At 36.4% G+C, this 17,034-nt stretch overlaps 2 protein-coding genes across 7 annotated transcripts; one reads left to right on the top strand and one right to left on the bottom strand.

Moving 5' to 3' along the window:
* Positions 1–1,926: 1,926 nt before the first annotated feature.
* LOC306845597 (uncharacterized protein) lies at positions 1,927–12,933 on the top strand. 2 transcript variants are annotated; one of them, XM_079378480.1, is made up of 21 exons: positions 1,927–2,719; positions 3,094–3,184; positions 4,587–4,652; positions 4,755–4,921; positions 5,011–5,177; positions 5,316–5,407; positions 6,214–6,384; positions 6,488–6,592; positions 7,148–7,375; positions 7,475–7,566; positions 7,647–7,829; positions 8,628–8,807; positions 8,907–9,005; positions 9,112–9,201; positions 10,000–10,114; positions 10,200–10,318; positions 10,401–10,514; positions 10,613–10,676; positions 10,914–11,007; positions 11,103–11,271; positions 11,844–12,933. In XM_079378480.1, exons 1-21 carry the CDS (start codon positions 2,675–2,677, stop codon positions 12,012–12,014), a joined length of 2,622 nt encoding a protein of 873 aa, XP_079234606.1. In that variant the 5' UTR covers positions 1,927–2,674; the 3' UTR covers positions 12,015–12,933. The 2 variants fall into 2 exon arrangements, with proteins under 2 accessions (XP_079234606.1, XP_079234607.1); XM_079378481.1 differs by having other exon boundaries at positions 1,970–2,719; positions 11,153–11,271.
* A 387-nt stretch (positions 12,934–13,320) lies between these two features.
* LOC306845599 (inositol monophosphatase 1-like) lies at positions 13,321–16,956 on the bottom strand. Of its 5 annotated transcripts, none has more exons than XM_079378492.1 (10): positions 16,872–16,956; positions 16,720–16,770; positions 15,888–15,976; positions 15,673–15,806; positions 15,466–15,570; positions 14,912–14,957; positions 14,593–14,701; positions 14,403–14,511; positions 14,107–14,258; positions 13,321–13,665 (listed from the first exon to the last, which is right to left on the bottom strand). In XM_079378492.1, exons 3-10 carry the CDS (start codon positions 15,948–15,950, stop codon positions 13,535–13,537), a joined length of 849 nt encoding a protein of 282 aa, XP_079234618.1. In that variant the 5' UTR covers positions 15,951–15,976; positions 16,720–16,770; positions 16,872–16,956; the 3' UTR covers positions 13,321–13,534. The 5 variants fall into 5 exon arrangements, with proteins under 5 accessions (XP_079234618.1, XP_079234620.1, XP_079234619.1 ...); XM_079378494.1 differs by having other exon boundaries at positions 16,720–16,795; XM_079378493.1 differs by having other exon boundaries at positions 16,720–16,804; positions 16,872–16,942.
* Positions 16,957–17,034: the final 78 nt, after the last annotated feature.

Below are 17,034 nucleotides of genomic sequence, written 5' to 3' on the forward strand. Positions count from 1 at the left end.
TTCAGAGGACTTGCTCATTCTCCTGGAGGTCACCTTCACACTATAGCATAATCACACATGGCAGGTAGACATTGTCATCAGTGGAAACCCGGGTCATGCCATCACAATTGAGTGACAACTACATTCGTTTCACTGCTTCTCTTATCTTTACCTCTCCATCATAAATCACTTTTTTTTTCTTTCTGAGGCCTGTCTGTCCACCCACTCAGTCCTGTGTTCTGGTCACCTCATGGGTTCAGAAAAAAATGAACTTGGAGGATGGGAAATAAGTCAGAAAATTAGTCTGTGTTATCTCGGTAGGATAGCGCAAGATTGTTTTGGCCAAATGGAGCTTAAATTCTAGATGCTGTCTGTCACTATAAAACCATGAGATGGCCAGTGAATCACACTTTTTCTTTCTCATAATGTTTGAACAGTTGTTTTATGAAGGAAGATTGGTTTGGAAATACAATTACAAGGTTTTAAGAAGCATGATCTTTATTGATTTTTGAGATCAAATATGTTCTACAACTTTACCTGAAAAGTTTTAAAAAGGCAAATACAAAATTTCATTACATTTTTACTCTATTTTCTAAAAATCCCATTACATTCACCCCCAAAACCACAAAACAAATTCAAATATATATTAAACTTATAAACAGACATATAAACAAATAGCCTAGCCTATCTTTTCAAGATACTGTACATTAGGCCTACTGTCATTTCCTGACAGAAGCAAGAGATTCGTTTAAAAAAATATACCTCTTTTGTGACAACTTTTTGCCTACATTTTCAGATATTTATAAAATGAAAAACAGGCTAATTTGAAATAATTCCTTATTACACAATTCCTTTGTGCTTTTCAGCTTTGTAGCTTCATAATAGGTCTACATGTTTTGTCATTATTGCACATGCAAACACATTGCAGTGTGCATTTTTACTCTGGAATACATACGGTGGCCGAGAGAGCTCAACGCGCTGCAACTTCAGAAAACACATGCAAATAGACAAAACACCAGCAAATCAAGAAAACATCATCATTTTGACAACACATACGCTGCAAATGCTCACAACACATGCAAATTGAGAAACGCTGCAAATGCTCACAACACATGCAAATTGAGAAACGCTGCAAATCCTCACAACACATGCAAATTGAGAAACGCTGCAAATGCAACACATGCAAATTGAGAAATGCTGCAAATGCTCACAACACATGCAAATTGAGAAACGCTGCAAATGCAACACATGCAAATTGAGAAATGCTGCAAATGCTCACAACACATGCAAATTGAGAAACGCTGCAAATGCTCACAACACATGCAAATTGAGAAACGCTGCAAATCCTCACAACACATGCAAATTCAGAAACGCTGCAAATCCTCACAACACATGCAAATGTCCTTTCTTTCATTAGCCTACTAAAAGGGCCTGAATACATTTTAAAATATTATTCTTACTGACATTTTTGTTTTGACCTGGTTTTAACAATTAATGAAGCATTGCAAATTTATTTTCATTAACCTTGAAATTATATTTAGTTGAGGATAAATTAGCCATCTTACATAATAACGTTAATCGTGTAATTTGTCATTATTAATCTAATAATATCCAAAAGACAAAGAAATCATGCAATCAGGGTGTTAAAATAAACAACAACAACAACAAAAAAAAAAAACCACTCACCTTTCAGTTCACCAACAACTCAACCAATAGCCACTGCACAATAAGCAAATACCAGCTGGTCCGTCACTTTTTTTGGGTCCCCTTGAAACATTTCCATTGTGGTCCATGCAGCGTTTCTTAATTTGCATGTGTTGTGAGGATTTGCAGTGTTTCTCAATTTGCATGTGTTGTGAGCATTTGCAGCGTATGTGTTGTCAAAATGATGAAGATGTGTTCTTGATTTGCTGGTGTTTTGTCTATTTGCATGTGTTTTCTGAAGTTGCAGCGCGTTGAGCTCTCTCGGCCACCGTACTGGAAACTAAATGTGTGGTAGAATGAATTTACAAGCAAATGGACTTTCCTTTTATTAACTTGATAAAAATGTGTCATTACACATTTTGTAGGCTATACTTTCTGTGTTTAATAGAAGAAGAAAATAAGTGTATATGAGAGAAAAACAAAAGTTCCTTAATAGCAACAGACCATCCACGATAACCTAGATAAATGATCAACCTACATCGACTCTAAACCGCTCAGTACTTCACATTGCACTTGTTCTTTCTCTCTGTGTATTAGGATGCAGCACCAGAGCAGTGATGGAGAGATTGTATGTGTTATACTGACATCCAGCGGTACTACTACTACTACTACTACTACTACATCAGTGGGCGGTGTTTACATCCACATTAGGCTCGACAATCAGGAATATTGTTTTAATATATATTTGACCTTTGCCTCTATACCCATGCCGTTATCCAGAACACAAATTAAATTCAGCTGAAAAAACAAATACCGGAAAAATTCAAAAAGCTAACTTCCTGCCACACTCAAAATGGCGGACTTCTGCATCCACTTTGAACTTTCGGTATCAACGAGACGTATTGACGTTCATGGCAAAAGAAACCAAAACTGGCTGAATGACATGTAAACTTAAACAATGGAAGAAGCAACAGATATGATTTCCCTCTTTTATTGTAAAATTGCCTGATGCTGAATGCATGAGCGGTGCTCGTGCAGTTAAAGTTAGAGGATGTCGCGCGTTACAGCTGATCTGGAGTATCAAACACTTCTCGAGGTATGTTTACTAGCGAGGCAGCAGCTATGGTTTACCAGACTGTAATTGTTCATGAGCTAATAAGATAATTAGGTTAGCGCTACTGCAGTATTAAGGATGACATGCATAACTAGATATTTTAGTATAGTTGTCAGGTCGGAAATCATGATAAACTCCCTTATAAATGATATTGTTTCTCCTTTCAGAATCTTCTGTCATTTTGTTTATGTTGTATTTGACAGTGGTGATTAATACCAGGTTACCACACTTTTGTTGTAAACACAAAAGATGTCGTAACTATGGTATAGGTCACCATGGTAAATGTGTCTTGTTGAGGTTGTGGTGCATCGAGATCATCTTGTTTACTGATGACTGTCTTCATCTTTTCTCACTAGTGTAATTACTGTTACCCCAATGAGGTGCTTGATGACATCAAAGACATGTCGGCAGATTTTCCACACCTGCAGCTATATGTGGATTATTATTGTAAGTTTATCTTTGAAAGCACACCAGGGGTCTGACAACAATGTTTTTGAACCTGTGTAGTTTAAGCAGTAGTTAAATGGATTAGTGTGTGTAGCTGTCATTTCACTTTATGGCAATTAATAATTGAGGCTTTGTCACATTAGGAAGTTGTCACAAGGCTGTCTTTAATAACTAGGTCCAATTAAAATATTTGAATTTTTAAAAACAAATCTTCTTTTTTTGCAATAGCAGTTAACACAACAAAACCACAAGGGCACACGGTACATGCAGACAAAAGTCAAAAGACAATTTTAACCAAATTTCATTAATGTCAGATCAGGGCAAGTTATCACATGAATTAATATTATAAATTTAAACAATTAAATTCAATTGGTTTCTTTTTTCCAAAGCTACACTATATTGCCAAAAGTATTCGCTCACCCATCCAAATAATTTAATTCAGGTGTTCACTTCCATGGCCACAGGTGTATAAAATGAAGCTCCTAGGCATGCTGACTGCTTCTACAAACATTTGTGAAAGAATGGGCCGCTGTCAGGAGCACAGTGAATTTCAGCGTGGTCCTGTGATAGGATGCCACCTGTGCAACAAGTCCAGTCGTGAAATTTCCTCGCTACTAAATATTCCACAGTTAACTGTCAGCGGTATTATAACAAAGTGGAAGTGATTGGGAATGACAGCAATGACAGCAAGGGATGGCCCCTTCCTGTGCACAAAGCAAGGTCCATAAAGACATGTATGAGCCAGTTTGGTGTGGAAGAACTTGACTGGCCTGCACAGAGTCCTGACCTCAACCCGATAGAATACCTTTGGGATGAATTAGAGCGAAGACTGCGAACCAGGCCTTCTCGTCCAACATCAGTGTCTGACCTCACAAATGCCCTTCTGGAAGAATGGTCAAAAATTCCCATAAACACACTCCTAAACCTTGTGGAAAGCCTTTCCAGAAGAGTTGAAGCTGTTATAGCTGCAAAGGGTTGGCCGACGTCATATTAAACCCTATGGATTAAGAATGGGATGTCACTTAAGTTCATATGCATCTAAAGGCAGATGAGCGAATACTTTTGGCAATATAGTGTATGTTCAATACCATTTTTTGTTACCAAGTTGTAATAGTCATTATTTTATTTATCTGGCTCCAAAGTCCAAACTTTTGAACAGTACTGTGTTAAAGTTTTTATATTTTTGGTATGACTTGGCTTTGTTTGTGCCTATCCTGGAATAGACTTGCACTATACACTGACAAATATTCATGGGTGTACAGACTGACAAATCCCTGTCTCCCATATAATCCATAAAAATACTTTCAAAACAAGTGTCTAACTGCCATGTAGACTTTTTACGTACTGTGCACATTTTCTTGCATGTGTATTTCCTGAGTTTGGTTCTCTTCTCGTTCTGCAGTCTATCCCAACAATGATAAAAAGAAGTTGGTTTATTTGGGTGGCACCGTTCCTGTAACATATGAAGGTAACTAGTTTCTATAGCTTTGCTGTAACCTATAATTTATCCCTTCCAGTGATTGTAATTGCTTTCTGAAGCTCATTAAATATGTAACATGTTGTTACAAAGGTGCTACGTACAACATTCCGGTTTGCATCTGGATTCATGAGACCCATCCCAAAAACCCACCCAGGTGCTTCGTCTGCCCTTCACCCTCCATGATCATCAATGCTAAAAGCAGCAATGTTGATGCCAATGGTCGTGTTCTTCTCCACTGTCTCAGCAACTGGAAGATTGTAAGTTAGTTGTGTAGTTATATCCCGTTTACTTACTCAAAGTTAATCATTTTTATATTTCACTCTGGATTTAAATGTTTTATTTCCAGGGCTGGTCAAACTTGTCGATAGTTTTGGAAGAGATGATTGCCGCTTTTAAACGTGAAGCTCCTCTTTTTGCCACCTATCCAGTCCGAACCCCTCCAATACATTCTCAAGCAAAACACCTGCCAGCTGAACTGGTAGTTCAACCGAATCATGTTTCGTCCTATGGCAGGTCAGTGCTTGTTTGAGTTTTGGTTCGGTCATTCTTATCAAAAACATTTGACACTAGTATCTCAGTTTAGTCCCTTTTTAATGATCAGTGGATACTTCTGTAATCTTCAGTCTTTCTTTTTGTTTGTTTGTTCCGCAGCTGGCCTCATACAGGCAGCAGTTCAGTGCAAAAAATATCAACAGCTCAACGTGGAGCATCCATCTCATCTGTGCCTCAGCATGCCAGCAACAGTAAACATTGATTTTCTCCTGAATACTAGCATGAATTGTTCACTACTTCAGAGTTTCAGGTTTATGAAAAAATATTTAGTACTCTCTATATACCAATTTTAGTGTCACTGATATACTGATACGTTTTCTTTAAATGTGTTTAATTAGTTTTTATTTTTATGTTGCCACTGTTATTTTAGCTAAAGTTTTAGTAAGCTTTTTGTTTTTTCAATTTATTTGTTTCTTTATTTTAATATGTCCATGCCATTTTTTTTATTCTTTTTTTTTTTTTTTCCCAGTTATTTTAGTACATCAAGTTGAACTAAATGAAAATGAGAAATAGCTGAAAACTAACTAGCTGAAACTACCAACTAGCTGAAATAAATAATATATATATATATATATATATATATATATATATATATATATATATATAATTTTATTTATTATTTATTTTTTTTTTTTTTCAGCTATATGCCAAAGCAACACATCTCATAAGATTTCTCATAAAGGAAGTTAAAAAAATGTAAATTATTATTTTAAATTTCTTTTTAGATTTTATTTTATTTCAGTTCACATTTATTTTAATTAACGAAAAATGTTATTCACAGTAAGCGTTTGTGCCAAATGATCACCACGACTGAGTGTGTTAGAGTATGTGTGAATCTATGATCTTTAGTGGGTTGGTAGAAAAAGCTGAAATCTCCATCATGGAAGCAGAAAGCATGCTGATCTAATACAATGATTAAATTTACTGGTTTCGTGCCATAAATTGATTCAGACTTTCATTTTCTATTCCTGGCTAACCATAAGGTTTCTTTCCCTAGGCCTACCCAAGAGTACAAAGTCCCAGATGATCCTGAATCAAGCCAGTGAAACAGAGGTGAGCGGGGTAAGGAGATCATACACGCAAGAGCTGCTGGATTTCGGGATCACATTTGGTGCACAAGCTTTGGAGGCTAACCACCAAACAAACCCATTTATTTCTCCTGCCTCAGGTAATATGTTTTTTTTTTTTGTTTTTTTTATTATTCAGCTGTAATATTTTAAAGCACCCTTCTTAAATTTTTTTTAATTAATTAAGGATTATCTCTGCTTCAGCTCCCACCAGTAATGCTTCTAATGTTGATGACATAAATGACCAGTTCAAAAGCCTTCAATTACAAAGAGTTGTCAACATGTACCAATTGAGCAACAGGGAGAGAGGTAAATAACCTTCAACATGATTTGCTTGTTGCAATTGTCTGATTGGTGCCTATTTATTTGTAGAATCACAGGTCAGGTAGTTTTACACTGGAAATTTGACTCTTTACCTTGATTATTCGAAAATTAAGTTGAAATAATGCTATTTGATGGCTTTCACAAAAGCTCAACGCAGGTCTTTCTTAAACGGTTTATAAGGCATTGTTAAAAATCTATTACCCTATGGAGAAAATCAATAGGATTTCACTTCCGGAACCCAACTGTTGCCTTCTGTACCATCATTCGCGGACTAGAAAGTAGCAAATCAAGCAGCTCAAATACTGTATGTTCCACACAAATCCAGTCGGAAATACATTAACACAGGAACCATCCAGCAGTTTCACTGGATCTATAAAAATAAATTATAAATGAGCTTGACATCCAGTTGCTGGATGTACTTTTCATTATCTGATTTTAAAAACATATGTATTAAACATATGTTCAGCGTAACATGCAAATGATTATTACACAGCGCAGATGTTACACTGAACTAAAACAGACTTCAATTTTTTCATGAAGATGCTGGAGGAGCGTGGCAGGATTGTGGTGAAGTTCATTCAGGCTTAGTGGATGACCGTCACAAGGTGGTGGTGAGCAGGCTTCCTGTGGGCGTCTCTCCCAGCAAGATGAAGAACAAGCTCACTATCTTCTTCCAGCGGAGGCAGAATGCAGGAGGAGAAGTTCTGGATGTCAAGTACCCTGCAGCACTGCCAGACCAGGCCTGGGTGCTCTTCAGACAACAGAGAGGTACTATGGGGCATCACTGATAACCTCCACTAAAGAAGGACCACTGTACCGGTACTATTTCAGTGAAAGGTTTACGGTTTATTTTTTTTATTTTTCCAGATGCAGAGCGTGTTCTGAGGCATCCTGACAGGCTGATTACCATTAATGAGCAGCAATTTCCTATTCAGCTGAAGAGGTTTGAAGGCATGGAGGTAAGAGAAGGCCAAATTCAACGTTTTTCTTACTCACTCATTTTGTACAGGATTGCACTACATAAAGAACCTACTACCAGATCCCAGGTGGTGTCCAAGGTGAGAAAGCTGAGATGTTTAGGAGTATCTTGAGTCTGGAAGGGTGCAGTTTCAGCTCCACAGATGTCTTGGAAGCAGTGCAGTCGTGCCGAGACCTCCCCTCTGCCCTGAAATATCTCTGCCATGATTGCCCTATATGCCAGGAGCAAGTTTCCTTCAACAGGGTGAGAATAAATTAATTGTGTTCTTGACCTAAAAATATGGAACCTCATGTACCTCAAATTATTATGCAGTATGTGGTTTTATTGTTATTTGATGTTGATAATTAACACACTACTGTTCTAAAGTTTGGGATCATTAAGATTTTTTTAAATGAAATTAATACTTTTATTCAGCAAGGCATGCATTCATTTAATCAAAAGAGTAACAGTAAAGATATTTGTAATGTCACAAAATATTATCACATTTTCCACAAAAAATATTAAGCAGCATAACGGTTTTCAACATTGAAAATAAAATGTTTCTTGAGCACCAAATTGGCACATTATAATGATTTCTGAAGGATCATGTGACACCAAAGACTGGAGTAATGGCTGCTGAGAATTTGGCTTTGCCATGACAGGAATAAATTACATTGTAAAATATTTTTAAATAGAAAGCAGATATTTTAAATTGTAGTAATATTTAACAGTAATACAATTTTTACTGTATTTTTAATAGAATAAATGCAGCTGTAGTGCTCATAAGTGACTTCTTTAAAAATTATTATAATATTTAATTATCAGAATATAATTAAATTATTATGATTAATGCTTTTCAGGACTTGTTGTTGTATTTCACTGGGCAATTACATTTTATTTAGCATTTTATATAAAACTCTCTCTCTCTGGTACGAAGACATAAGCCATCCTTGCTGTTGAGCCCTGATATTAGTTGTCATTTTATTTTACACATGTGGATAATGCACAGTAGGCTATTTTTCATTCCTAAATGTAGTATCTGCCTCTCGTTTCTTTTTTCAGATGGTCACCATGACACACTGCTCTTGCACATTCTGTGAGAGCTGTTTTAAGAAGTACTTCTCCTCTGTCATTAAGGAGAAGAATATAGTACATGCTGTGTGTCCCCTCTGTAATCTTCCTGATGTACAAATAGGCCGCAGGGAGGAGTCTATGGAATACTTCAGTTTACTCGACACACAGGTGTGGAGCTCCAAACATGTTTTTTATTTTTTTTTATTTTTGGACCATATGAAGTTGAATTTAGAATATTAATAACTGTAAATCATTTTGTATCTATAGATCAGGTATTATTTGGACCCCCAGATCCATGAGCTCTTCCAGAGGAAGCTCAGGGACCAGGCACTGCAGGAAATGCCCAACTTCCGTTGGTGTGCACATGTGAGTTCTGTTATTCGCAGATAGTTTATACAGTATAATTTCAGGTCTGACCATGATAGCAATTTATGTCTGTTTATATTTTTGTAAAGTTGTCTTTGTTTTTTAGTGTTGCTTTGGGCTCCTTCATGAAGCAGACAGGATGAGGATGGACTGCCCTAGCTGTGGGAAAAGCACATGCTTTCAATGTAAAAAGCCGGTAGGTTTTGCCTTTACAAACAACGATGCTCTACATCAGGGGTGCCCAACCCTGTTCCTGGCGATCGACTGTCCTGCAAAGTTTAGCTCCAACTCTAATCACTTGCCTTTAATTTTCACACGATCCTGAGGACCTTAATTAGTTGCTTCAGGTGTGTTTGATTAGAGGTGGAGCTAAACTTTGCAGGACAGTCGATCGCCAGGAACAGGGTTGGGCACCCCTGCTTTACATCAGACGCCTTAGTCTTCCAACATAAGTGTGAGGTTTTTAGCTGTCATATAAAGTTCTGTGATGTAAGCTATATACTTTGCAGATATTCATAACTCAATATTTTGTATAAATATTAACTTAGCAATTAATGAGAACCAATATTTACACTACTGTTCAAACGTTTGAGACAATAAGATTTTATCAAAAGTAAACTTTTGATTAAAAATTATAGTTAAGACATTTCTTTACTGTTTTCAACTTTGATAATAAGAAGAAATGTCTCTTGATTGTAACAGTATTTTACATGACTATTTTTATGGTTTTTGTTTAAATAAATGCAGCCTTGTTCTTTAAAAAAATGTAATGATGTTTCCCAATATGACTATGCTTTTGAATGACAGTGCATATATAAATACATGTTACTAAAATCTATAACATTATTATATAAATGTTATAGTTTCTGGGACAAAGTTGGCCAGACAAGTAAACATCTGAACTAAACAATTCTTACTGCTGAGCCCCTGCATTGTGCTGGTCCTTGTAATCTCATATTGATGGAGGCTGTTGATCTGGGTGTTTGTTGTCTAGTGGGCTCAACAGCATGAAGGAATCTCATGCCAGAAGTTCAAAGAGTGGGAGCAACTCAACAGCCCTGAGTACCAAAACTCAAGGCTGGAGCAGCTTCTCAGCAGGAACAAAATAGGTAAAACAAAAACTCTCACTGAAGGTTCTTGGTTCTAAGTGCCTTTTGGAACTTTCCAAGGTTGTAAAGTTCTTGCTCCTTTCAGACTGTCCAAAATGCAAATTTCGCTTCTTCCTGGCCAGAGGAGGCTGTTTGCATTTCAAATGCACTCAGTGCCAGCATGAATTCTGCGGAGGCTGCAGTCAGCCATTTAAACAAGGCTCTGTAAGTTTAGTTCTCTCAGCAGTCGTCATTATAGTTACCACAGAGCTCTGTATCTATTAATGAGCATATGTTGTCCTTGCAGGCCTGTAATTTTTCTACCAAGTGCGGAGCTAAGGGGTTACATGCTCATCACCCTCGAAACTGCCTATATCATCTGAGAGACTGGAGTGTCCCGAGACTACGGACCCTGTTGCAGGTGACAGACCTCTTTACTGTGGTCTAGCATAATCAGGAAGCCACCATTATACCCTGCCACAGTTAAACTGGCTAAACTAATTTTATTTATCTTTTCAGCACTATGGGGTATCACATCCTCTCATGTTCAGCCCCAAAAATACAGCGGGGGGACACTCTAAAGGTGCATCTTCTGTTTTGACATATGAATATTGTATGTTCAGATTAATGTTGGTGCATCAATGAAAATTTTCATCCAACATAGCAATCTTTTGGTTCCGCCGAAATAGATTAGTTGACGTTTAATTAGCATTTCGACTTCAGTTTTGGTGTTCCAATTACAAAATTGATTTCGCTGCATCTCTAGTTTAGATGCGTCACAGTACAGTTGAAATACAGTACGTTTATGTGTCCCTTGTAGGTATTTGTGGTGTAATGGAGTTCCAAGAATCAGGAGCTGTGAAGGAGGAGCCATGTGGACGACCAGCTCTCCCAGAATACAGTGATTACTGCACGTAAGGAACGCTTATTCTTTATCATTCACTGAACTATGTTCTTCCATAAGTACAACAAAGTAAGAGATTTTCTTAAATGTTATGCTCACTTTTAGGGTACATTATAAAGAGTGTCTGGTGGAGCTAATAAACAACAATGCATTAGACCCTGTGGTACTGTTAGATGGTGTAGAGTTGAGGGCAGAAATGGACCGCTGGAAAGTGCCAGTCCCAGACAAGCAACCTTTAGAACCAGATCAACGGTATGAGGACAGACTTCGGCAGGTTAGTCTGTAAAATAATGCATCATTTCAGCACTGTAAACTGTCAAGTCCTGTTATTTGAGATAAGTCATTTCAATCAGAATGTTAACCATATCTTGTGTTTTGTGTAAATGTAAGTTTTATAGAGTGGTCTAGAAAATAATTTGGGTGGTGGGTGTGTTAACCGCACCAAACTACTGAATGCGCCATTAAAAATATTATATATTAAATATTTTATATATTTGTAATTATTTTGAGATTTATACAATTCATATAAGTTAACATTGTGACTGCCCTTTCTCAATATAAAGTGTTGTATCCTCCCTTCTCTCCTTCAAAAACCTCTTTTCTTTGAATATTACTCCTTGGTCTGTAAATTGTACCTTGTTATGGACATATTTATCTAAATCCGCTCTGTATCTCTTACCTAACTTTGTAAGCAACTTCTGTATATTACTTCCAGCCCTTGGTATGTTTACTGTGCTTTCATATTGATGTTTATTTGGTTCTGTTCCTTAAACCTGACTTTGTAAAGTAACCTTGGGTGTTGGAAAGGTGCTCTATAAATATAAATAAAAATTATTATCCTTTCAGATCCTAAAACAGAGGGTTGGTCTGACCAGTGGAGTGGCTACTGGATTGATGGCAGCTGCTCCTCCCACACCGTCCCCCTCTTCTCCTCCTGCAGCTGGAGCTCCATGGTTCTCCATCTTAAGCCGGGCCGTTCCTGAAGACTCCCAGCAGTTACTGCTGCTGACTGATTAAAGAGCATATGAGAGCACATGGACTTAATATGCAACTCTGCTGTCATTGTTAACACTAACATAGTGACATCTCTAGATTCAGCCAAATTGTTTTTACTACATTATTATGAAAAAAGAACGTCTTTTTTAGCCCTGCACAATTTTAATGTTATGCCAGAGGGAAATTGTGCTTAAGAATGAGCAGAGCAACCAGCAATGATGCAGGAATTTTATCCATTTTTACAATATGAGCACTGAAGTTTCTGTATCATACGTAATATATTTACAACTCACAAGCTTGTGGCTTTCAAAACTACTCGAGTTCTCTAATTGTTGGCAGTGAGGATCTACTTGTACTTGGTCTAACTGTTTTATATCAATTGTGTCTTAAATTGGCTTTATACAGTATATGCATTATACTGGGCACAAGTTTGCACTTTTGGCCCTTGTGAAATGGGTATTAGCATGATCCTTAAGAGGTGTGAGAGGTTGTGTGTTGCTGATACGGTTATTTTACTGTGTGAATAACTGTGAATATAAAACATTTATTTTCTCACAGTCTCATTTTTTCGGTTTACAAAATAGCATTGCAATTAACACTTAGGCTGGCATTTTGTGTGGTGTTTTATGCATTTAGTATGTTATTACTAATTATATTTTCACATGTAAATATAGTCTGAATCACACCACAAGCATTGTCTTTATCCGATTTGTAAAGTGATTGTCAGATTTACAGAATTATAATCTAGGACTTTAGCTCAGAGCAGATTGGAAGGAACAGCTGGTTTATTTGGGAATTTGGTTGTATTATAAATTATAATATACATTGTGAGCAAAGGAGAGAAGCAACCTAACGTTAAGAGCTGACACTATGCTGTTACGTAACGTAATGACACCAGAAATATGCTAATTAAATACATGTATATGACGTAGTGCAGGCTTCGGGTACTTTCTATTAGAAAAAGTTGCCATCGTTTGAAACTATTGTCTTAGGCAGAGCAAAAATAGACAAATAATGGCCTGGTTTCACAGACAGGGCTTAGCCTAAACCAGGATTAGGCCATTGTTCAATTAGGACATTTAAGTAATTTTTTTAAACGTGCCTCAGAAAAAAACATTACTGGTGTGCATCTTGAGACAAAACAAAGGCACTGATATATTTTAAGATCAGTCAGTGCAAGTTTCTTTCATTTGAAACAGCTCAGACTTACATTTTAGTCTAAGACTAGGCTTAAACCTTGTCTGTGAAACTGGCGGAATGTGTCTTAAGTTATTCATAATTAACTAGTTTCTTGAACTTGTGTATAAAATACAACATTACCAGTAAAAAGCTTTAAATACATTTTAATGACAATGAATATTGACTTGTAGTAGCTCAACGCGGGGAAATGTTTTTCATTTGTAATTTACCATTTGCACACATCTTTAAACATAACTATAATGCATTTTTCAACATTGTGAGAGATAAATCATATACAACATAAAAATTAAATATGGAAATATTTCAAATGTACTAATGTGAGCTTTTCTTCAAAACCAGGTTTATTTGATAGGGTTTACAGGTGCATCGTCTCTAACAGCTGAAAAAGCCTCAATCTCTTTAACGATTCTTTCTCCAATTATGTTGTTATTTGCCGCCAAAACTCTTCTAGACATCAGATCCATCGGGCCACCTGAGGACATTTTTGGAAAAGTTGATACACAAGAAATTAATACACAAGAATCATATTCAAATTCATTAAAACAAAGTAATTTCTTAAAATATATTTTGGAAAACCAAACCATTGACAAAATTGGAGAAATTATATTGGGATAAGAGTGTTATCCTTAACTGAAACTGAAATTATTAAAAATTGTCATTTGAAATAAATTGAAATAAAATAAGAAACTTATAAATGTTGCATCGGCAACTAACTGACATAAAATAAGTTTAAAGTCAAGTACTAAAATGACTGAAATAAAAATAAATGAAAGATAATAGGGAAAAAAACTAATAAAAATATCAGAAGCACATAACATTACTAAAACCTAAACTAAAAACTCAAATATATAAAAATAGAAGCTAACTATTACTAAAATAACATGATGTAACAACTTAAAAGAGCTGTCTTTACCTTCAACATCCATGAGAACCCCTCCTGCCTCTGAGACTATGACTGCCGCAGCCGCCACATCCCAACAGTGGATCCCAATCTCATAATAGGCCTCGACACAACCAGATGCTACCAAGCACATGTTGATGGCAGCAGATCCAACGCCACGTATCCTTTAAAAGAAAACTGAATTAATATTCGAGAGATATCTGTTGACGCACATTACAGTATAATGGTAGAGTACATAGTATTAGATATTACATTTAAGGGCAAATCTGTTCCAGTGAGGCTGTGTATGAAAGAAACCTGGCACATACCCATGAACTGGCAGGCATAAGATTTTCCTCATGTTAGAGAAAATCTTATCAACGGCATCAGGGTCTCTATTAGAGCCAAACTCTGTAGCGATGATTGACTGGTTAATTTCTGTTAATGATGTGGAAACAGTTAGAGAGAATTAAAATGATTGCCAACAAGCAAACACGGAATGCTCAGAAGAACGGTTACCTTTTTGGTCTGACACTTGCAGCGGCTGTCCATTGCAAAATGCGCCCTTCCCTTTTCGAGCCGTGTACATCTTGTCTTCTATGCAGCTATAAACCACACCGAACTCTAACTGCAACAGAAGAATGACGAGTCTGACAGATGCTCTTCCCACTGGATGAACATCCAACCTTCCAAAGGCATGATAAATGAGCAAGAAAACAAACTGGGAGCAGAGCGGCAGTTTCCGATTTCATCTCGCCACGCAAAGATCTATTACCAGTGCTGTCACTTTGTTATTCTAAAATTAAAGAGAGTGCATTTGAAAGCAAATGATGCTTACCATTTTGTTGACAGCAAAGCCAATGGATATAGCAACAAATGGATATCTGTACAAAGAAAAGCATATATATGTTTTATAGCTCATGCTAGAAAAGTGAAAAGTCTCAATGTATGAAAATTAAACAGGTATCTGATTAGTTATACCATGTCTCACTAAGGGTTTAAGTCATTTAACATTCCTCACATATGCCAGTGGAGTCCAAAAAATTGAAACCACATTCAATTCCAAATTAAACCTAAAAAATAAACTGTAAACATGAAAAAAGTAAAAAGTTTTAGGGAAGAAAAAAAATAAAGTTATGGGTGAAAATGAATAAGAAATTTTGACTCAATTAACTATGTCACTAAAACTGTCAAGCTGATAAATTAATTTGTAACTAAGCAATTTGAATATTACATTATTCTCAATGTAATTGTTTTTTCTTTATTATTATTATTATTTTTAATAGCATTTTTACTTTTTGCATTTACCTTTATTTCATTTCATCAGTATATTTTATTCACTGATACACTGAATATCAGTGTATCAGTGAATAAAATGTCAAAACTTTTTACCCATGCACAAAGTTAGTGGTCCCATCCACAGGGTCAACAATCCATGTTGGGTTTTCAGTCAAAACACAAGGTTCTCCTGCAGCCACTGACTCCTCACCAATGAAGCTGAAACACACAGGAGCATATGCCCTATCTAGGAACTTATACTGGGTGTATAAGAAGGTTTAAAGGTCTTCTGACCCTGTGTTAGTAAGTAGGACAAAATACCTGTGTTCAGGAAACTTCTCCTTCACTGACGTAATAATAAGTTGCTCCACATTCTGGTCTGTCTTAGTGACCAGGTCGACAGAAGAGCTTTTGCACATGATCTTCAGGTCATTCTGCAAAGCACCCCTTACAATCTGACAATAGAGATGAAAAGGTTTTAGTAAAAACTACCACAAATTACAAGAGCTGTTTAAAAAAGAATGATGCTATCTCACCTCTCCTGATTTCCTGGCCAGTGTCACAGCATGGTCCATGGCGTCCTGCCAAAGGTCAGGCATTGTGCCTTTATGTAAGGACCCTCTTTCTGATCACACATAAAAACATATTACTGTCATCAAGTTCAGACTTCAGCCACAGGTACGCTGTAACAGGTTGCACCTGATAAAAGCTAAAACCTTATTTTACTTGAGGAGGCAGTTTATGTATCTGATTAATTCCATATTTTTACCACTTTGCTGGCAGTCCCTTAATCCCTGCACACACTCCTTATATAGTGTCCTTCCTATAAATAGGCCTCCAAATGCCCTAAGAAAAACGTGCAATGGCAACTACAGTTTCAACCAAAATCGCAGTATAACCTGAATGATATTATTATCTAATAATTATATTATCTGTTACATTAAGTTCCTTTTTAACAGTGATGGCTAGTAAAAAGTTCTCTGTTGTCATTTCCACCATCTCACTGTCTTGCTGAGGCAAATTTTACAGTTAGCTTTTTTTGTATCCTAATTACACAGAATTACATAATTGTACATATTTAACATATTACAAATAAAGGTGCATCTTAAGGGCACTCTTAATTTTTGAACAGTATAAAGTATAAAGCATTTTTACACAATAGCCTAAATGGTGTACACTTAATTCACTCTTATGTAATTGTAATATGTTGCCGCACAAATCTGTTTCCTTTCCTTATTTGACCATTTATAGTAACGCCAAATCTTTTAAATAAATTGATGCAAACAACGCATTTTGATCAATGCACATATATGCTGACATTTTAAACATGTTCAAATTTTACAAATAAGAAGAACTCAAAATTCTTACCAATGACCGGCGAAATGAAGTCAAGCTGTCAGAATGTTGTGTTTCCGGGTTCTTGGAACACCAAACGAGATTAACCCTAAAACGTCTGGTTATTTTCAGAAAACAATTAAATATGCCAACGCCCCTTTCTAAATAGGTAATAAATACTATACCTGGCAATGTTCTGTTATGCACCTACAGGCTACAGTTTCCCCAATAAAATTACATAGCGCATGCGTAGTGTGTACTTTCAGCATCTCGGTGTCAAAATAAAGGTTCATCAGTCCGCGTTTTTTTTTTTGTTTTTTTTTTTACAGATTAAACTTAATATATAAA

The sequence above is a fragment of the Barbus barbus genome, assembly GCF_936440315.1.
Source record: "Barbus barbus genome assembly, chromosome: 26".
NCBI lineage: Eukaryota > Metazoa > Chordata > Actinopteri > Cypriniformes > Cyprinidae > Barbus > Barbus barbus.